The sequence below is a fragment of the Pocillopora damicornis genome, chromosome 11, assembly GCF_964200805.1.
Source record: "Pocillopora damicornis chromosome 11, jaPocDami1.2, whole genome shotgun sequence".
NCBI classification, from domain to species: domain Eukaryota; kingdom Metazoa; phylum Cnidaria; class Anthozoa; order Scleractinia; family Pocilloporidae; genus Pocillopora; species Pocillopora damicornis.
In genome coordinates, this window is record NC_142680.1 from 12,026,509 (window position 1) to 12,049,492 (window position 22,984).

At 37.7% G+C, this 22,984-nt stretch overlaps 1 protein-coding gene across 2 annotated transcripts; it reads left to right on the forward strand.

The window, feature by feature from the left end:
- Positions 1 to 2,197: 2,197 nt before the first annotated feature.
- Positions 2,198 to 16,981, forward strand: LOC113680093 (matrilin-1). 2 transcript variants are annotated; one of them, XM_089187781.1, is made up of 10 exons: positions 2,198 to 2,363; positions 9,550 to 9,616; positions 9,729 to 9,746; positions 10,888 to 11,327; positions 11,571 to 11,730; positions 11,850 to 12,023; positions 12,292 to 12,465; positions 13,522 to 13,958; positions 15,620 to 15,776; positions 16,829 to 16,981. In XM_089187781.1, the coding sequence occupies exons 2-10, from the start codon at positions 9,568 to 9,570 to the stop codon at positions 16,831 to 16,833; spliced, it is 1,614 nt and encodes a 537-aa protein (XP_089043907.1). In that variant the 5' UTR covers positions 2,198 to 2,363; positions 9,550 to 9,567; the 3' UTR covers positions 16,834 to 16,981. The 2 variants fall into 2 exon arrangements, with proteins under 2 accessions (XP_089043907.1, XP_089043908.1); XM_089187782.1 differs by lacking the exon at positions 11,850 to 12,023 and having other exon boundaries at positions 2,201 to 2,363.
- The last annotated feature ends 6,003 nt before the right edge of the window (positions 16,982 to 22,984 follow it).

The following is a 22,984-nucleotide window of genomic DNA, read 5'->3' on the forward strand; positions in this document are numbered from 1 at the left end:
ACCTGTCTTCTGACATGTCATAAACATTATGGATGTCAGACTATCGTCTGACATGACTAATGTCTACGCATGTTCAGATACCGATCTTGGCATAGTTCTATTGCATAACGTAGTGCTTGGCGATAAAGGAAATAGGGATCTTTCGAGTAAGATCTATCATAAACATATTTGTGCCCTTCCTACTGCTTGTTAAGAGAAACAAATTCACAAGAAACTCCTAATTTTTGCGTCTGTTAAATGATCGGAAGGACAATTTTCACAAATTGTGAACATTTTGAGAGATTCCAGTAAAGCAAATTGAAGAAAATCAAAAGCAAAGCCAAATTATCACTGACGAGCGCCTCCCTCTCGTGGAGCCTTAGCTTAATAACGAAAATCATTTTGATAATACTTGTTACAGCAAATGAAAGTGACAATAAGTCCTTGCCTTTATTTATCCTTGGATACTAAGCAACAAGTGATGATGAAAAGTAAGCTAACTTGAAATTGCTTTTTATTTAAGTTAACACCGGCACAAAACATGCATGGCGGCTGTTAACAAAATTTAAATTCAATAGTTAAATATATCATTCTTAAAAACCTTAAATTACTTAAAAACGATTCAGAGACTGGTACTATCTTTTCGCAACCTTCATTTATTTCATAACTGATCAGTTCATGTCCACCTCCGCTAATGCCATCTATTGCATAACTTGCACTTATTGAAAAAAGTTAAACATTGGTGAAAAAGGAAGACGACTGGGTGACGGATTCCGAGAACATCTTCGCGATGTAGAAAGAAATAACAGGGACGCATCGAAGCCAGTCGCTCGTCACTTTAATCTCCATAGTCATTATAAACAGCATATGGCAGTTTGTGGCCTTTCCCTATATCTTGGCAGTTCGGAAGGCCACAAAAATATCACATCAACCCCACAATGATATTCCCCAATTGGTAGATGTCGCATCCTCAGTATTCAGAGAGTACCTGATTCAAGATTATAGGAGAAGTGGGCCAAGTCTAAACACCTTCGCGATGTAGAAAGAAAATAACAGGGACGCATCGAAGCCAGTCGCTAGTCACTTTAATCTTCATAGTCATTATAACTAGTATATGGCAGTTTGCGACCTTTCCCTATGTCTAGGTAGGTCAGAAAGCCGCAAAACTATCACAAAAATATCACAGCAGCCCCACAATGATATTCCCCAATTGGTGGTCGTCGCTTCCTCAATATTCAGAGAGTACCTGATTCAAGATTATAGGAGAAGTGGGCCAACTCTAAATAATCGCTAAGTGAATAAGTTTCGACGATGACAAAAGCTAATGTATACAAAGCTACCATTGTTGCAATGTTTGCTAAATGAATGTTTTGGTGATTAAGAGCACAATCGTACTCGTGCAAACGATACCTAAGGAAAACCAGAGACATCCAGTTAGTCAAGTTTTTATTTGTAGTTTGTAGTTATGTCACGCAGAACAACCAAAGGCAAGAAAATTCCCTCCCTGGCTCCAGGGTTTTCAAATTGTAATTTGTGCATGTTTTGTAGAAGAGATATTGTGATTCTGGCAACGGAAGATGACCCTTTTCTGTTTTATTGTTTGCTGTTCTTATCACTTTCAAGGGTTTTTGCGTTTAAAAAAACGTAATTTCGCCATTTATGAACTTATTTGGTATGATGCCAATTCCGCGTTCAAAATAACAAGGGAGAGCTAAAAAACAGAAGTCGTTCAGCTTGCTAAACAAGCTGTTTAGTTTACAACTATGTAATACATGTTTTTTAGTTACTGCGTTGTAACTCTAGAAACAGAAACTGAATCGTGAATCGTATATATAGCTCATGCCGTGAGGCAAAACAAGGAAAGTACTCCCTTCCCTTCTTCTTTTGGTTTTGCCTTGTAGACATGGAAAATAAATGAAAAAAAAATAGTTGCACAACATTGTTTTCTTTGGCTGTTTACCATTATTAACAGTGTAGACCAGGCTTTCTTTACAAGTGTGTTGGGTCAGAATTTTTTTTGGACTTTTTGTCCTCAATTTTTTGATGACTTCGATGATCATGGGTAGCATTACCCTCCTAGTAGAAGTTGAAAGTAAAGCAACCTGAATCTTATTATGATTCTCATTAAGCATTCATTACTTTTTTTTGGCTAAAAGTATCATCAAATTATATTTTTAGAATTAATTATAACCAAACCGACATGGGTTATATCATTTTCAATGAAAATGTAAATCAGTTTTGTTAACAACCGCCATACGTGTTTTGCGTAGGCGCTAACTTAAATAAAAAGCAATTTTTAACTAGCTTACTTTTCATTATCACTTGTTGCTCAGTATCAAAGGATAAAGAAAGGCAAGGAGGCATTGTCACTTTCATTTGCTGTGGTAAGTATCAAAATTATTTTCGTTATTAAGACTCTACGAAGGGAGGCGCTAGCTAGCGATAATTTGGCTTTGCCTTTGACTTTCTTCAATTTGCTGCGGTGAAGTCTCTCAAAATTTTCACTATTTGTGAAAATCGTCCTTGAGGGGTTTCAAAAGCAGTTTCCTCGTTATTTGCAATTTTGTGATTTCTACCTCCATCTCAAATTTGGTCTAATGAATTTTTCTCTTAACAAGCAGTAGGAAGGGCACAAATATGTTTATGATAGATCTTACTGGTAAGATCCCTATTTCCTTTGTCGTCAAGCATTACGTAATGGAATAGAACTATGCTAAGATCGGTATCTGAACATGCGTAGACGTTATTCATGTCAGACGATAGTCTGACATCAATAACGTTTATGGCATGTCAGACGACAGGTTTACAAAGTAAATTCAAAACTTTGTGCAGGAGTTTCTCTGAAGCCAATATATTTCTACGCAACATGAAGTTGGTAGAAGCGCTCTCTCTTTTTAATCCAAAAAATTAAACCCAAATCCTTATTAGCTATCTTAGCTTGTGCATTTTCCTGATCACATGTCTGAAGCATGTTATCCTTAGGCACGATATAGCATATATGAATTCGAATCCATGCGAAGTTACCTAATTTTGATCAGTTATTAAGTAGGTTCCATAGGGTTTTTTGACCGCACAAGATCTGGGTACGAACATAGCACGAGCCTAAAAATTGGCAACTTGCCAAACAAACATGGCAGCTCGATGCGATCGCACGATTGTTTTCTGAAAAGGTGTGTTAAAAATAGTTAAAAACATTGCAGTTTTTAGATGATGGAGTCTAGGGTTTCCAGCAACGGCACCTGTAATATTCATAAACCTTCTACGCCCGAAATAGAGATCAACCCGAAAAACTTAGGAGTTTCCAAGGCAGTTTCCTCGTTATTTGCAATTTTGTGACTTCTACCTCCATCTCAAATTTGGTCTTATGAATTTTTTTCTCTTAACAAGCACTAGGAAGGGCACAAATATGTTTATGATAGATCTTACTCGAAAGATCCCTATTTCCTTTGTTGCCAAGCATTACGGAATTGAATAGATCTTAGCTAAGATCGGTATCTGAGCATGCGTAGACTTTCGAATCTGCCGCCTTTTGGCAATCTTTCTCACGGTGTTTTTTTTTTCGGGTTGATGTCTTTTTCAGGGGTAGAAGGTTTATGAATATTACGGGTGCAGTTGCTGGAAACCCTGGATTCCATCACATAAAAACTGTATTGCTGTAAACTATTTTGAACACATCTTTCCAGAAAACAATCGTGCGATGGTATCGAGCTGTCATGTTTGTTTCGCATGTTGCCACTTTTAAGCCCGTGCTATGTTCGCACCCAGATCTCAAATGATGCTTTTAGCCTAAGACAAGTAATGGATGCTTGATGAGAAGGCTAATAAATCCAGATTGCTTCAAATAAAATTCTGACCCAACACGCTTGAAAAGAAAGCCTGACCTACATTATTAGTAATAGTAAACAGCCAAAGAAAACAATGTTATGCAACTATTTTCTTTTTTTTCCATTTATTTTCCATGTCCACACGGCAAAACCAAAAGAAGAGAGGAAGCGAGTATTTTCCTTGTTTTGCCTGGCGGCGTAAGCTATATATAAGATTCACAATTCAATTCTGTTTCCAGAGTTACCCCGCGGCAACTACAAAACATGCATTGCGTAGTTGTAAACTAAACAGCTTGTTTAGCAAGCTGAACGAATTCCGTTTTATTTAGCTCTCCCTTGTTATTTTGAATGCAGAATTTAACGATAATTTTTCAAACATATTTACGTCAAATTTTCAAAATATATAATTAAATTGGTAATCCACATGAATTGCCTCGGCGAAAGTAATCATGCACCTACCGACAGAAAGTGAAAAATATCAAAATACCCTCAATACTCTGTTGAAACAAGGTGTTGTGTATTTAATTAAAGGAGTCAATTTTCTAATAAGCTGGTACAATCATGTTACTTGAGTTAAGTAATTTCACATCATTCAGTAATCCCACAGTGATATTACTAGCATTACTACAAGTACTATGTTCTCAATACACTACACAAGGCATATCAGTCTGAGGGTTCACAATCTTCTCAGTCTTTTTGTTAAATAGAGTGGGTGAACTCCGAGATACTAGTCTAATTTCCAAGTCCTTTTTTATTTTCGCAATAATTTTTTGAGCAGTTTCAGATCTCGCTTTGTTGACTCTTCCGCGTTTTTGTTTTGCACATAAGTTTGATAAGACACAACTGTTTCCCTAGTCGTCCTTTGAAAGTAATTTGCTTTGATAAGCAGCCCTTAGAGCGAATTTTGTAAATTTTTCCAACAGTTTGAAAAGCGAAGCGCTGCCAGTGAAGGTTGAATAAGTATTGCCTTGATAGAGTTCACTCGTAAATAAGCATCATACACGGCTCCTGCCCTGATTGGACGTATCGCTCTCCTCATTCTTGAACTATGTTAAAAGCCGTCATTTGATTGTCTCTCGACTTCTTCGACCACCTTGACAAAGTAAATTTTTTTGGCGCTTATTAAGTGCAAATCTCAGTATTATATAACAAATAAAAGCTAGTTTAGTTCGGTTTAGTATGGTACAGTACAGAATAAAATAATATATTATGGCATAGAATACGGTAGAATGGGATTGAAAATATCACATTATAACATAGCGCGTGCGCAAGTCCTACCAAATTCCTAAGGCGCTACCCTAAATCCTTATGTACCACTTCAGCTGAAAGTTTCCGTCGAACTAATCTGCGAGGTTTCAAAATTTTCAAGCGGATATGGACCCCCCTTCCAAACGTTCCTTTTAAGCATCGTTTGTATCATATTTGGTTACTAATTCTATTTACAAGATTTTTGTGTTGTCTAGTCTTGCGTTGTCTATGTCGGAGACTTTGATTCGTGCGTGACACATGTCAGATGATGAGTGTGAACATTATGGACATTGATCGGTTTACATAATCAACGCAACCTTGAATGACCTTTTAAATCAGTACTTGGCAACAACCAATCACAATGTAGAGAATATCGTATAAGAGTGATTTCTTACAAATTTTGCAGAGTAGCTTTTTACACACCCGATGTAAATAAGCGAATACGAGAGCGGAATAAAACAGTTTGATTAAGTCTCGTTCGTTAAAATTCTATCCCTAGTAAACAGGACAAAGTTTACAAAATCTAGTCGTGTTTAGTACTTATGGGAACGACATGGCTAAGTCGCGATTGGGTGCTTAGCCAACCCTCACGAGCGAGAGGAGGGTTACTTTGAAACTTAGACTCCACCCCACGTGAGTCGAGTTCATACACTAAGGATGACAGGATACGCTTCACTTTAGGAGCTAATGAATAAAGGAGGTAAGTTGCTAAAGAAATTGTGTTAGTGGGGAAGTGTTTTTTTCATTCGCTTTGAAATGGGCTAACGCTCGAACTTCAGCTTTTAAAGCTCTTTACGGTGACCAATTTACATTATCAACTCAGTGGATAGAACCAAATTATGTTAAAAGCCTATTGCTTGTGTTCGGCTTTATTTGCCTGGTATTCAAAAGGGTGATGAGTTATGTGGATCGCTTTTTTAACCTTGCGTGTAACCATGTAGGTCACGATCAATAAGCCTAACCTTAATTCTGAATTGTAAAAATTCTTACATTCCAAACAAAGGGCGTTGTCCAGCACAAAAAGTGGGGAATATCAGTTGACAATTTTTTGGAACTCCTTTGGGCTGATGGCTATGTTTTCCTCTGATGACTCTTGAAATTTATCGATATTGATTAATTGCCCCCTAAAGGAGGCACCATCTTCAAACAAACAATAATGATCTCTGTCTATAGCTATTCAAAGAATTAAATAGAGGGGTAAGTTTCTAAAGAAACTGTTGTAGAGCATTGATGGTGAAGTATAACAAGATAATATGGTTTAATAATCAACTGAGTTGATAAGGTGAATTGGTCAACGTAATGAGTTTCTAAAGCTGACGTTTCGAGCGATAGCCCTTTGTCAGAGCAAATGTAGGATGAGCGTGTTTTATAAGCAGAAAATAGAGCTGCGTCACGAGTCAAACAATTGGCTTGTTTGTAGGAATAAAACCAATGATAAACAAATTTCAAGGCGAGCCTTGGCAATCGATAGTCTGCCGTTCCAGAAGGAACCTCCATAAATCTGGATCAGCTGATAGAAGGCCAAAGGCAACCTTGTTGTTCGGGAAACTCCTTTTGTCCTTTGTTACTATCATTTACATTATTCAGCACTTAAAATTCTCACTTCAAAAGCCTCTTGTAGTACTATTAATGTAAATGAGGATTAATGAGGATTAATGAGGATTAATGAGGAAACTGACGAGAGTATCATAGTCAAGTGGTTAACCTCTTGCACTGAGCACTTTGGCTCTGATTTTCCAGAGATGTACCCTTCGTATTAATGTTGATTCGCATCAGAAGAAGCAAAGATTAACTAGAACAATTTTAAGAGTTTTTCGCATTTAATTATTGCGTATACTGTACGACTAGCTCTAATAAATGCGGCAGAATTGGAACGAAATGGCTGTTTTTCTTTACCTTTATTGAGGAATGTTGTGTTGTGATGGAAAAGGACATCAGCAAAAATCTTGTAAATAGAATTAGTAACCAAATATGATACAAACGATGCTTAAAAGGAACGTTTGGAAGGGGGGTCCATATCCGCTAGCGAATTTGGACGGGGGTCCGAGTCCGCGGGGGGTTCAAATCCTCTGTGACACGGCATTACAGGAGAGAAATCAGGGCTGAAATACCCAATGCCACTCCAATCTTTGCTTTCCATGAATCAAGCAAACCTTTTTAAAAGTTAAAATTCTCATTAAAATGTAAAATTCTTCAGTCCACTTTAATAACTTTCGAATCTAATTCGTTACATCAATTTGTAGAACCCGCGAAACAGGCCATATGGCAAGGGGAAAAATTTGCACAATCACGTCACGCAATATATCAAGCTAGGTTTGTCCAATTGATTTTGATGGTCGTAAGAAAATGTCGAGTTTGTCGATCAAAACCGTTGTGGTCCATAAGAACGTAACATCATTAATGATGGAAACAAATCTGCGGAAAGGAGGGTTAGTTCATCGGGTTTTTAACTTGTTTTTGTGTCCTTTTAAGCAACGCGATATGTCTGTTATGACCAGAGTGCCAAATTTTATTCTTTAATTTTAATCTTCTCCACACTGTGCGTAGTTAATGACCTGATATTTCAACGTAAATTATCGAGAAGGCGCCTTCCGATCACCTTTGTCTACTTTGCAAGTCACGCAAGCGTGCAAGCGTTACGACCGATCACGTTTACGCAATGTTTTAGGACAACTCGGCTTCTATTCTCCATTCAGTTGCTATGAAAACCTAAAATCCTCCCCGTAGAAGATAAACGAACGAAGTTTGAACTGTCAAAAGGAGATCTTGGTCGATTTTCGGAATCATGCAAATGATCTTTGACACCAACGCAATTGAGTAAAAACATAGATTTGCGTTGTTTTTAAGAAGTTGGTGGATGGAAGCTAGAGATATACCCGCGGGTTTGAGGCAATCCGTGACCTCATTGGTGTATAAACTATGCACTGATATGCTTTTTCAGCCCAAATAACGCCTGCATTTCGAGAATTCTTTCGTACAAAGTAGTGAAATTTTGATATGCAAATTAAGGTCGAAGAGAAGGGTCTCCTCTGATCACGCTGGTATGAAAAATATTTCAGCTGAAGTTTCCATATTTTGTCTGTGAACTAACTGAATACATCTTACAACTTGTATCAAGATAGAATTCCGTGAGCTACATTGTTGCAGTCGCTGCGCGCTGGACAAAATCTTTGAAATTTACACCTTCGATCGCTGTCTACAGCCAAAAATCTGGCCAAAAATCATTTTTGACTTGTGGCGACGCAAAAAAAGAGAATTGGAGAACAACTAAACTATTTTTGAAACATGTGCCCTAAACCCTTTTCATGGGCAAAAAGTAAAAGAAAACTTTTTTCCGACGGGAAGTCGAGAGGACCGCTCTTAGCGAAAGAGGCACTTAAGCGAAGTTGTTTGGCTTCTTATCCTTTTTCCAGATTGCAGTTTTCTTTCATGTTTATGTACCTTATCACCCTTTCTTTCTTTTCTTCTCACATCATGCAATAAGTTCTCTGGGAATATATTGAGTGTGGTATCAGCTTTTGGTCTTGCATTTTGAATGCAGTCTTTGTCAATAATACCAAAAAAAAGAGGAAACTTATGCTCGAACATGATGGCAAAAAGGCAGAAGTCAATTTAGTGTCATGTGCCTCTTGGTACTTGCCTTCTTCGGGGTACTGTGGTGACTCAATTTAAAGCCCGAGGCACTTATTTACCTATTGCAACATAATGGTAGACGCTTATTAGGAGAAGGGTGCTTATTTTCTGTTTTCAAGATAATGCAAAGTGTGCGAAAAAAAAGTGTTCATGTTTCATTAAAAAGGGTAAAATATAATGGAAAACGGAATTGCTATTCCTCCTGGCTAAAACGAACAGCCAAGCAATTGCCGCAAAATTTGAAGACGGATCGTTCGTTCGAAGGAACTGCGCGCTGATGTGGACATAATAGTTGAGAGACTGACACATTGACCGCTGTTTTTAATTTGTAATGAGGTTCTAAGTGAGCAATTAAATGAAGATGAACCAGGGTTGATCTCAATGTACATGTGTTCCAATGGTGATATTACTGAAATAAGATAGAGCTCATATTGAAAAAGAGGTGCTTACTAATTCCTAGGGTACACTTATAGGAGAGAGAGAGAGAGAGAGAGAGAGAGAGAGAGAGAGAGAGAGAGAGAGAGAGAGAGAGAGAGAGAGAGAGAGAGAGAGAGAGAAGAGAGTGTGTTTTTACTGGGATGGGGGCGCTAAATCGAGTCATTACACTAAGATACAAGGAAGTACAAGGTCGCCATCTTAAAGGAACCCCTTTTGACTTGAGCCAATTTAATGTTGTATGCAGAAACTAATTCCTTTTCGAACACTCTGCTCTTAAAATATAATTATCCACTTCTAATAACGTTTATTTCACCTTCGGGCAGTTTCATACATGTCATTAATTTCAAGTTTCGCGAGCCCTTGAGTTTTTAATGTGTTTTCGAAGGTCTCTTTGCTACTATCTCTCCTCTTTACTTTTTGTTTGCAGATTTTGGGTGATTTTAATATGAAGACCCTGTGGCTTGTCATCGTCGTGGCATTAAGCGTATCTTTAGGTAACAAACAAAAAAAGAATATTTGCACATGCACAAAGTTATAAGACTTAATTATTTTGAATCGTCTGGGTCTCTTGTCTAACATGTTTTTATGTCTAATTCCTCTCCACAGAGAAATCATCTGTAGAAGGTCTGTATACGTTTATTTTATTTTTTTTAATTTCCGTTCTAAGCGAATGGTATTGACGAATTTACCTCTAACTTATTAGAAAGAATATATTCCGTTCGTGAAAAGTCTTATCCATTCTTCCTTCAAAGTTAAGTTGAGCAAAAAGTGAATCAGTTCCGATACGTATTGCTTGTAGACGTTTCGAATTAATGCGCAGTCAGCTTTATTAATTGATGCATAAATCACTCTGATAAACAAAAGTTAGCAGAATGGATTAACCTTCATTCTTTCGACTTTGTTGTCTTTCATTACCACCCATTGGGGACCTTAAAAAGTCAGAATGGCAACGCCATGAAAGATGTAGATGACAAATTAATTTATGATTTATTTAGAATTTGGCGAATGGCTGTATGAGTTTACCGTCTCTTACGTTAAACTCAACTTCAGCGCAACGTAAGTGAGCGAGGTAAAATTTCCGCACAGCCCCATCCTACATTATGCATTCAGTTCTTGGATAGAGAAAACAATGACATAAACAATACATTGCCATTGGGAAAACAGACTTGTTTTACAATAGTATGGGGCTGTGTGGAAATTTTACCTGGTAATTTCACGCTGTTGTTTTGCAGAGGACTGTTTAGGAATGCATAAAGTTTTAAAACGCACTTTCTGAGCCATTATTCTGCCAGAAGCATCTTTTGTTTTGCCTCATTTTCGTTGCCGTCGCCTTCGTGGTTTGCATAGACATTAAAGAATCGAACGCAATTACGTTCGAATGATTTATTGTAATGATAATGATGATCATTTTACTTTACCAAGATGACGTCGTCAGTATTTGAGTACTGTTAACACAAGGGATCCTAAGAAAAAGATTGAACAAAAATGCATTTGGGATTGTACAGCAGTTTAGCATTGATTGGGAAAATACCGCTGAAAAATCAAGTTCAAATCTAATTAAAAAAAAACCTTAAAATTTTTTCAAATGACTGATGCGTTACCTCCACCTCGTGAGTTGGCTCACTGAAGAAGAAATATGCTCCACCTTCTTAATCTGTGATTACAGCGACGGATTATATAACGAAAAGGGCCATCGGAGGGTTTATATCACAGCTAGAACCTCTGTTGTTAAGACGTAAACTTAATATTCTACGATCGTTTATAGGTGGATGTCTTGATCAGAAAATGGACATCGCCATTCTCGGTGACGTGTCTAGGAGCATGAACAAGTACCACCGAAATAAGTTAACACTACTGGTTTATTCATTGGTGAACAAACTAAGGGTTTCTGCTGCAGGAAATCACTATGCTCTTGGCACTTTTGGAGCATATGCTCCAATTCACTTCTACTTGAATTCAGGAAGATACTACAACCCAAAAAACTTAAAGGACATAGTTAAAGCCCGTTTTAATTTTGTTCCAAAGTTAGTGGGAACACGCACTGATCTCGCCATGAAAAACGCGTTAAATATATTTACCAAAGAAAAAGGAGACAGGCCTGACGCTAAGAATGTCTTGTTCGTCTTTACTGATGGAGAACCATTCATTGGCGAATGGGATAAGAGAACACGGACTCCTTTTGGACCGTCAACAAATGCTCTGGAGGTAATATAGTTAGACTGTTATTACTTACATGCAGCAAAAAAGTTTAAAATTACCTTTTTAATTGTATCAGTCTGTAGTTTTATAGAATTTAATACCTTCCCCCACACCCAAGAACACTAAAGTAAAATATCATGGAGGCGACTGTGAAAACAAAACTAATTCATGCACTGGTGAGCGAAGAGAAATGCCGAAGCAAAACCCCTACATTATTCTGATTAATGTTTTGAACTTTCACTTGACCAGGCCAGAGGTGTGAGCATAGTTGTTATTGGAGTTGGTAAGGACTTATACAAAAGAAAAGAACAAATGAAATTGATAGCTGGCAAAAAGGGAAAAGTTCTTCTGTATGGCAGCTTCGACGCACTCATCAAAAGTCTGAACCAGATCCTGCAAGCTACGTGCCGTAAGTTTATCAGTGGTTTCCTTTAAATGCGTCTCTTTGCTGATTTCTTTCCTGACCCTTATGTCGAAAAGTGACCAATCTCATTTAATAAAAATTGATCTTTCTTTTCCACTAAACAGCGGTTGACGGGGGATACACAGATTGGTCTGAGTCGAAGTGCAGTGTGACGTGCGGAGGAGGAGTGAAGATACTTACGAGAACCTGCACAAATCCCCCGCCATCTAACGGTGGAAAGGACTGCAGGTTGCTTGGGCCAGCGAAAAAGACAGTTCCATGTAACGAACAGAAATGTCGTAAGTATTCATTTAGTAACTTTCTGCCTTAACTTATCTTTTTGGTGGAATTGATGATCATAAGCTTGCAACTAGATATGATTTCGATGGTCAAGACGAAGTTTAGGTGCAAATATAGTAATATTCCTTGTAGGTAAAAAAAGAAAAGGAATACTTTAAAACAGCTAAGGCTTTTCTAAGCTATCGTTTACATTACGACAAATGGTTTTCTCTAAAGTGGATCACAGAAAAACAGATTTAAATTTTGGATCATTGTTCTCTATTAAAGCTGTTGACGGGGGATACACAGATTGGTCTGAGTCGAAGTGCAGTGTGACGTGTGGCGGAGGAGTGAAGACGCTTACAAGAACCTGCACAAATCCCCCGCCATCTAACGGTGGAAAGGACTGCAGTTTGCTTGGGCCAGCAAAAAAGACAGTTCCATGTAACGAAACAAAGTGCCGTAAGTTTTTTTTAAAACCATTTTCTTGAGACAAATTAATCATTGCAACGCCTGGAGGTGTGATTTTAAGACCAGCTTAGCTAGAACATAGGGAAATATCTATTGTATGTGGATATTAAAACAATTCTCTGGAAAGGACTGCAGTGAACTTGGACCAGGTGAAAAAACAGTTCCATGTCAGGAACAAAAGTGCCGTAAGTGTTTTTAAACTATTTTCTTGAAAAAAATTAGTCATTGCAACGCCTGGAGGTGTGATTTTAAGACCAGCTTTGGTAGAACATAGGGAAACATCCACTGTATGAGGATATAAAACAATTCTTTGGAAAGGACTGTAGTGAACTGGGACCAGCTAAAACGACAGCTCCATGTAACGAACAGAAATGCCGTAAGTATTATGGAAATAGTTTTTATTGGTCCTAATCTTTTTGAGAGAATTAGTCGATGCAAAGACTATGATTTACGTGTTTAAGAATGACTTTGAATGCATTTGAAATTCTTTTTTTTTTTTACGTAGAGATAAAACTGCTTTAGAAAATAATTCAAGCATTGGAAAGTTTTTTTTTTAGGACGCATAGTGAACTTTTCTATGGAATTAACTAAATTGCAGACCAGACCGCGACTCCGTCATTTTTCATTCTTTTCACTGAACTGCAATCACTCATATGCTTTCAAGATAAACGTTTGCAGTAAACACTGAGTAACCTGCAGAAAACATTACAGTTTTAGCGGTGGCATATCAAGCGAATTTGGTCGATTAATTAACTCGCATTCTGGCAATACAGTTAAAGTTTCTATTAGATATTTATCGTACGCAAAGTCTACATAAGCAATCCACGAGTCCATGATGGAGTGATTCTTCGAGCGGATGAGGGACTAAAACAAAATCAACTAAAAAGATAGGTAATTCGTGAGCCCATCTGGGTAAAAGTTATCCATCAATAGACCCGTCATGTAAATTGAAATAAAGCTATTCAAACGGATCTGATCGGTATGATTCTAGAATGTTGAAAATGCTTTATGATGCTTTAATCGCAAATTCCCCAATATCTCCCACAGCTCCTCCATGTACAGCAGGACTCGACGTTGGAATTGTTCTCGACAAATCCAAGAGTATAAGGATACCCAATCTCAAAAAAGTCATCGAGTTCTTAGGTAACCTCGTTAAAAACTTCAACCCTACACCTGACGCTGATCACTTCGGTTTTATCACGTTTAACGGAAAGGCCCGAATGGTGTTTAAATTTGCTGACCCACAATTTCACGAGAAGGATGCGCTCTTGAAGAAAATAGCAGAGGAACCAATTCAACTGAAATTTAAGACTCGAACAGATCTGGCTTTGAAAATGGCGGACGACGAGTTGTTTACCGAAGCAGGAGGAGACAGGCCAGACAAACCAAATGTCATGATTGTACTCACAGATGGAAAGCCAAATCATCCAAAAAAAGACTTTGATTTCAAGGCATTTGCTAAAGATATATCGGAAGATTTCAAGGCGAGTGTTAAGTAGCTATGTCGAGGCTTGATTAATAAGAACGGAAGGGTAAAACAATGGGAATTTAAACTTATTGAGTTTAATTTTTCAATCCATTTGAACTGAAAGTTAAGACATCGATGATAAAAGAGGTTCGAGAAGTATGACAAAGCATTGAAATCACAACTGAAAAAGAGCAACGTTGATTTATTTCGCGAAAAACCTGTAATAAATAAGGAAGCATTGTTCTCTTATTTTGTCATACGTTAACAGGTAGTTTCATATAAGAACGGTACAATATGTCAATCTGCGCAATATCTACCACCACCAGCTATATTGATTTGAATTCCATCGAGAACTTTAACTGAATTGGAGCGTTAGAATGTGAACACTATTTTCAGAAGGTTTCACCAGAGTCAATGAAGATAAATTTTTAAGCTTAGGATGCGGTTATTCATAGTGGTGAATTCACTTCTGTGTAAAGTATAGTCGTTCATCTCACGACGTAGTCACTTCCAGTAGGGATTGCAGCGTTTCGACTGTAACTGACTGTGAGTTCTCTTCAAGTGGTACTGAAGAATCCTGTAAATAACGCCTTCTTGTTTAGCCCCCACCGAGTTCAAATCTACGACAGATTTGCCAGATGTCAAAGGTCTTTCCGAACAACTTCCCCTCTGCCTATAGCCACCAGGAATACGGGCCCTTTTCAAGTCGGAGACTACGTTACGATCATGCATAAAACGGCTGTTGGGTGTGGTTGACTCATCTAAACAAGATAACGTGGTTTATAGGATTCTCTGTGAGTCTGGCAAAGCTTAAATCGACAAGAATTTTATGGGAGAGGATCAACAAGTATAACAGGGGTATCGGACTCCCCTGGACACAAACCTCCCCCGTTACAGAGAACGCCCACATCGGACTCTGCCCGCTCTGGGACAAAGTAAAGCATATTGATCGTTATCTTCATTATTACACAACCGTGGTTAAAAGAGACTTTTCATAAAAGAGTTCACCCTAACAACACCAATAGGGACAGTGTAGTCCAAATCCCACAAGCATGGCTGGCGACGATTAAAGAACACAACTACAGGAAAGCTTTGCGATATCAGATCACTGCGAGACCAGTTCTTCAAGACGCCCAACACGGTTGAATAATGCTAGTCAATCAAAGCTGAGCAGAACGGTTCATATGGCGAGGCGTGCCCAGTCGACATTATCGCTTGAAGAAAACTAGCATGAAATCGAAACGTCGCGATCTACAACAGAAGAGATTTCATTGTGAGACAAATGATTATACTTCATATACAAACTTGCAATACTTTGCTGAGTACACACAATTGAAGTGCTCCCCTTTTCCTTCGCTCTTTTGCATTACTAATTAAGACATAGAGAAATCAAATACCGAAGGTAACATTGGTTGCTTTAGTTTTGACAAGCGAGTCATGTCAGGCTATGATTAATGATATTAGTCCCTACAACACGGTGGTTTTGCTTCAGTAAATTAACTTCAAATACGCTGAAAAAAATTTGACTGCAAACGCGGGGACAGCTCAAACAACCCACACATACATCACACCAAAGAATAAAACACCAATTTCTCGGAGGCACAAAGCGCGGTTTACAATCAACTAGAGTTGTAACAATAACTAATGATAAACTTCGTATTTTGGTCTTCGTTTTAGGCGAAAGACGTCAGCGTTGTTGCTGTCGGGATTGGTTCAGATATAAGGGAGGGAACCTTGCAGGAAATTGCAGGTGAAGGTAACCCAGTGGTGCAAGAAGACGACTTCAGTATGCTGGTCGAAATGTTGAACAAAATCAAAGGATCGGCCTGTTCCGGTGAGTATTTAGACGCCTAAATTGAATCATCTGTCGACAAAATCCCACGACAAACTGATGCCCATTTTAATCACGTTGAGGCGACATAATTTTGTTTCACTGTAATTACTCCTCTAAAACTTTTTGGGCTGAAGGCCACAAAAGTTAGCATTGGCCGCTAACTTGACTTTTGCAACTTAGCTTTCTTATTATGAATTAACGCAATCGTAGTTAAAGTAGGTTATAGTCGTCTTATTCACTGAGAACCTCACTTTTTCTTTTAAAATTCAGTAAAAACTACCTTTCTACGCTAGTGTGGTGGTTTCGATATTCTGCAGCAAATAAATCTTTGAGAGGTTATACTGATCAAAATTTTTCTTTCAAACTGTTTGGCATGATGTAGTAGAGATTTGTTTTTTTTTTCTTTTTTCTTCAAAAATCACAATTAAAAGAGTTAATCCTAAACGATGTGGCCTAAATACGTTAAATAGGTTTACAAACGACGGGTTCAATACTGGATAAAATATATATCATTTTTCCATTTCTGGGAGAGGTTTGTGTCGGTTCGCGTGACCCGATCCAAACCCTTTTCCCTTTTTTAATTCGCTGCTTCTATCGCGGGCTTAGCACTGGATAAACTAGATTTTTTCTTTCATTTCAGGGATTACCCGAACCGACCCAGAAATCCCTCCCTTTTTAACTCTGCCGCTTCTATCGCGGGCTTAGTACTGGATAAACTAAACTTTTTTCTCTCATTTTCCGGGTTACCCAAACTGTTTTTGACTCCGCTGCTTCTATCGTACCGCTTATCATTTCGCTACGTTTTAATTACTTAACGCCTAACACAAGCTATTTTTCATAACATTTGTATCTCGTGAGTATTTTGACGTGATGCAATAAGTAGAATATACAGAAATCTTATGCCTGAGTAGAAGCAAACGAAGAGGGCTAAAATATAATTAATATATCATTGTTATCAGCCGGAATCACTGCATGAAACACAATTGCTTGTGTGGCTTCTTTCGGTTCTAACTTAAGTGAATTAAACAGAGCTGTTTTTGCTTACTTTTCAGGTTAAAGACGTTTGACAAGCAGAACATGACGCCCATCAAGAGGGGTATAATGGTGCAGGGCTATTGTAGTTTTACTTTCAAGACATTCTTTATCTGCAGATGATATTGATGATACTCAGAGATGGATAAATAAAAGCCATTCCAGTAAAAGTACTTTGTTTGTGATGTTCATCATTTTACTTAAGAGAACTTTATTTATAATTCCTTTTTGTAAAAACTGGAGCGTAGTTTTTTGTCATTTCATGTCTTCCAACTAGCTGAACGAAGCCATGTTTTTTAAGCTTGTAACTATGCTCCCACTTCATACCCTAGCTCCGACAAATATGGGTAATGAATCCGTCAGCAAATTGAAAATAAAACCTCTGTGAGCAAACGGTAAACCAAAAGCAGAATAAAAAGAGTTTGCCTCAGAGCCTACAAGTAAAGAAAGTATAGAAAACTTTAGACTACCAGATCCACTGAAAAAGATACTGAATTGAGTATATGTAACAGAAAATTAAACAACTTTTATTTACTAAATTTGTAACATGATTCTTTTACGGTAGCGATAACAAAAGTCAATTGTTTCAGAATGGCGTAATACAGCCAACGCCATCTACTGCATACCCTGTGTAAGTTGTTGCAAATAGTTATACAGCGGCGAAACAGGAAGATGACGAGGCGACCGATTCCGAGAACACATTCGTGGCGTAGAAAGGAATTCGAACCAATCGGTAGGCACTTTAATCTCCCAAATCATTATCAGCAACATATAGCAATCTGCGGCCTTTGCCCACTGTTAGAATATAAGGTAGGCTGCAAAACTCTTGAACAAAATTTCAAGTGTCTTTCAAATCGGCTCCCTTTATCCCCTTTTTATTCAACTCATTTATTCTTAAGTTTTTCACGTCGCCATGTTCCCACCAATAACGTAACTCCATTTTTTTGTATCTAAACCACACACAAACCATGCACAATTCCTCCATCAGCTCTGCTCGAAATGTCAGCTTCAGAAACTCTTTACAGTGGTCAATTTACATTATCAACTCAGTTAATAAAACAAAAGTATCAATGTAAAGTATCTAAAAGAGAACCTGATCAAGGTTCACTCACCTGCAAAGTTTCGTGGAAATCCTCCAAATTGCTAATCACTTCCAATGCTTCCATCTGTTTTAATATGGAAGTATGCCTTCAATCACAAATGTGAGAGCCCTCAAGGTGGAGTAAATAATATTGAAGGGCAAACGAAAATAACTGATAGCTATCTCCCTAAGGGGTTTTTGTTACAGTTACTTGCAGCCCACTGCGTATGGCATTCTTGATGACCTTCAAAATCTACGGAGGTGGTGCATCAGGCCCCTAGTTGTTTAAATGATGGAAAGCGTTATCAACCCTACGAACAACCGGAGCCAAATGTTTTAGACTAACAATCCACAACTAAATTTCGTTCATTTGTGCTAAGCTGCCTTTATATAACGTATCTCCATTAACCCAGCATTGGTCTGTATAGGCTGTATAGACTAAAATAACAGGTAATCATTCGGAAAAAACGAGACGACTACTGCTTGATGCTTAAAGCCGAGCTGCAAGAATAGACCATTTCTTGATACGTTTCTTCTATGACCCGGAAAAGGCACAAGACATCCAAGAAAATTCATCAATTACCTATACTTTTCAGACGACACGGCACTACCTTTAAGCATTGTTTAAGATGCTCATTCACCTCTATAAGTTCTTCAAGAGCACACATCGCAATGTGAGATTTAAAAAAAAGTTTTTTATTAACCAGCATTGACGCATGTGTACCAAAGCCAGGAAACCTAAAATCGTATAGAGAACCTTTTGTATACTCAGTCCACCTGGTTATTAGCAAGCGGCCTAAACTTGGAAATGCAAAGGAAAAAATTTGTTTTGGGGCACTGTAGAGAATTGGAACAAAGAGTCCTTAGACTTAAAAATTATGTGATTAAGCCGCTCACATATCACTCTTTACCTTTGGTCAGACTGTAATGTGCTATGAAATTAAGTTACCAAAGAATAAAATTAAAGATGCCGTAGAAATATCACTAGCTGTACAGCGATGGGCTTGTAAGAATGTTTTGATGTTGCTTTACGACTCAGATATCATAGCTGGACTTAATATTGCAATCGTTCTCGACAAATCCCAGAGCTTTGAATTAGGTAATTTGAAAACGGGCATTACCTTCTTGGGTAATCTGGTTAAAAACTTCAACCTTCAACTGAAGCAGATCACTTCGGCCTTATTACCTTTAACAAAAATGCACAAATGTCTTTCAAACTCGGCGATTCACGATATCGTGATAAAGACGCCTTGCTACAGAAAATGGCCAACGAACCAATGGTCTTACAGTATCAAACTCGCACCGATCTGGCTCTCATTATGGCGAGGGACGAGATGTTTACTGAGGGAGGAGACAGACCAGACAAACCAAATGTCATGATTGTACTTACAGATGGAAACCAATTCATTCGAAAAAAGTCTTTGATTTTGCCAACATAATATCCGAAGATTTCATGACGAGTGTAAAATCACGTTATCGGGTTATCAATTAAGTGTTATTCTACCCTTAATGTGGTTTGTTGTATACTGAGAAATTTCATGCGCCAATTTCGAGTTGAGGTGTGACGTTTATTTTCAATGGTCTTTCGTGCTGAAATGTTACATGCAATGCTCTAGTTTCTTTCATTGAATACTTCCCATTTCACCAGCGGTTTACTGATCAGCGGATCTGAAGGATTCTAATCGAAAGCAGGGAATACACATTGCCCTGCATTCTGGTTTAAGTCGGGTTTAAACTTTGGTAAGGGCATCTATGTTGGGTTCTTGAGAAGGAAACTTAAATCTTACACTGCACGACTTCCTGCGGACAGAAAATTAAAACTTGGAAATTGGAAATTATCAGGAAACCCGACGAAAATGTACAAGGCTTGGCTACAATCTTAACCTTACTTGTAAGGGTTAGTAGCTGTCTCATGTAATTGAAGCCGAATTACAAAGACATTTCATAGCAACAGATAGTAAAAAACAGCTCATACCGTAAATTTTTCATTTTAACTGAAAAGGAAACTCGACATTTTAGCAGTGTGTATTGGTCCTGGAGTGGAGGAAGACACTTTGCACGATATCGCTGGCATAGGTGCTGTGATTCAGGTGGAAAACTTCGATAAGCTTGATGAAATGATCCAAAAAATCAAGGGATCTGCTTGTTCGAGTAAAGTTTCGAGGCGGATATTAAGGAACCGGTCATTATTGAGTTGACGATGTGGGGAATAACGATATTAAAAACACAAATTTCTTAAAAACGCAACAAAGTAAGGATAGAAAGCTGTCTACAGAGAGAAAAAAAGGGTGAAAATTCTTGAACTTCTTCCCCCCTCCAACACCAAGAAAAAAATAATGGTCGGTTTTTTACGTAACGTTCAAATTTTCATTCATCAGATCGCCTTTAGGAAAGATGAAGAGATTTAGCCTGGAGTTTTTTATCTATGACAGTCTTTTGATTATGACCATTGTATTTTCGTATTTTGCAGAAATAGCTTCGAGAACTGTGGATCAAAATGTGGTTGGGAACATATGAAACAAAAAAAATCACTTTAATTAAAAAAAAAAGAAACAAAAGCTTTTGACTTTTTTACGATTCTTAACTGTTGATTATCTTCCTACGCAATACTTATTAGTGTCTCAGTAATCCAACATTATAAAATACGTCTTCACTATTCAAGTATCTTCCTTTCCCTGCTTTTTATTTTTATTAGGTCTACAGAAGGAGTTTCTTTGTTACAAAATGCCAAGGTCAATGTAAAAATGTTTGCATACACAGAAACAAAGTAATTTGATTGATTTTCCGTCTTTTATGTTCTCTCTCATTCCAACGTAGCAACCCTCTTTGATTCTTTTCCAGGATAGCGAGGTTGGTATTTCGAGACGTACATGCGTACATGAACCGTACAAGCCAACAGAATTCTTATGAATGCAAATGATACTGGAAATAACCTTTGTCAAAAAGGAAACTTTTGTCCTGTTCATTTGTAATAAAATGACCATGAAATACGAAGCTCACACAAAGCTTAAAAGGGACCTAATTAAAATTAAATTTATAGAAGCAGCCAGAAATCAAATAAAATTAAATAAGCAATACATTTAACGTCTCAGGTTAGAAAGGGACAACAATTTTTTAAATTTCTTTATCCGAACTTCAAGATGTCGAATTTTTGAAGATAAAGGTTTCAAAACACAAGCACAAAATATACAAAATACAATTTTTTTCTAATATCATGAATATTTCCGACGATTTTCTAAAATAGGTAAATTTATTGAGTAGAACCTTGCTAAACCGAACTGACCCCCTATCACCTAAGTCGAAGTTGGTTAATTCGAGCTCCCCTAACTTGAATTAATTCTACTTTCCTCGGCTCAAACTTACCCTTAACAACTTTATGTACAAAATTCAGGTCGATAACCGTCAAAGTGTCAGAACATAGCTTATTGACATGAGGCAGCGAACTATTTTTTTTCGAAAGCATGGATGGAAAGGGCATATAAGAAGTAGAAAACTAAATATATTCTTTAAACAAGTACTATACCATAGCAAGTTTTGTTTAAATTGTATACAATGTAAAACGAACGTAAAACCCCGTTTTAATGTTTATGTGTATGTTACGTGTACAGCTCTATGTACACGAGCCACCCTTCCACAGTCCGACCCCACATACAAAATATAAGTTTAAGCACGCACGTCCGGCTGCATGGCGGTACATCCATAGTCCCACGTTAACGTTGCTCCTGTTTACAAACAGCAAAATGAATTAAAATTGATTTTAGTCGCCAAGGTTGAAAAGAGACAAACATAGGCATGCTATGCATGCAAGAGTTATTTTTTTGTGTAATTTAGTGTTAACAACTGAGTTGAAAACCGTGGTAAATTGGCCACCGTAAATAGTAAAAAAGCTGACGTTTTGAGCGTTAGCCCTTCGTCAGAGCGATAAACGAAGAGCCAACGCTCGAAACGTCAGCTTTTTTACTCTTTACAGTGGCCAAGTTACGTTTGCAACTCAGTTGTTAACACTAAATTACCTGCTATACTCTCCCACCGACGCAGCACCACAGTTTCTCTAGAAACTTACCCCCTTTATTCATTTGTTATTTATTTTTCCGGGGGGGGGGGGTGGGTTGATGACTTGAAACATTGTAATTGATGTCTACATTCTTACAAGAGGAAAGAAGAGTATTAACGCGGAAAAGAATGAAAATGTCGAATTAACTCACAAACAGGTATTTTGTGGTAGATTGTGTGTGTTGTGCGAATAACTGTTACCAAAAATAAACTGTATTGGTGCCACGGATACCTGTTGGTACAAAATGCAGACTGCAGACCGGATACAAAATGTTGACTAGGTACAAAATGTAGACTGAGAATCTAAAGAGTTTTTTCGTCTGGTATGTGATAACATGACATCTTACATCTTACCGAGCGTCACGCAATCGCTTTTCTGCGATCAGCTTTCACGATTATTTGCACTATTTTGGAATATTCCTGGCCCATTTATTGATAAAAATCGATCGTAATATAATTTCAAGCCTACATATAGTCTTCTCACTTTGCGCGCGAGTTGTTGGTGTGATGTCTGTACAGATTTTCTGTAGATGTAGATGTAAACGAGGTGTCACTGTTGAATATTTAACACGCGCAACATTCGAGAAACAATTGACAGCTTTTCACGTGGTCCTTATTATTATCTTTTTAAGCAGTGTGTGTTTATTTTGTTGACAAAAATGCGGACAGAGACCAAAACTCTTCCTTCGACTAGATATATTTTCGACGTTAGTAGATCACATTATGTTAACTTACCTCCGTAAATCATTCACTCCAGATAACAAAATCATATAAACATGCGAACGATGATATCTGAATTTGTCCTCGGCCAAACACAAACGACTCCACAAGATCAGTTTCTCCAGGCATCGAAAACATACACAAAATCGTTCATAGTTAATTTTGATGAGACATTCATCTAGAGATAGCACCGAGCAAACCAATCCAGAAAAATATAATCGGCACACTCAACAAATCATGAATCTTGCAACACAGCTTGCCGTTAAAGAACTGTTAAAATCAAATATTTTTGGTGCACTTCATCACCTCAAGCATACTTGAT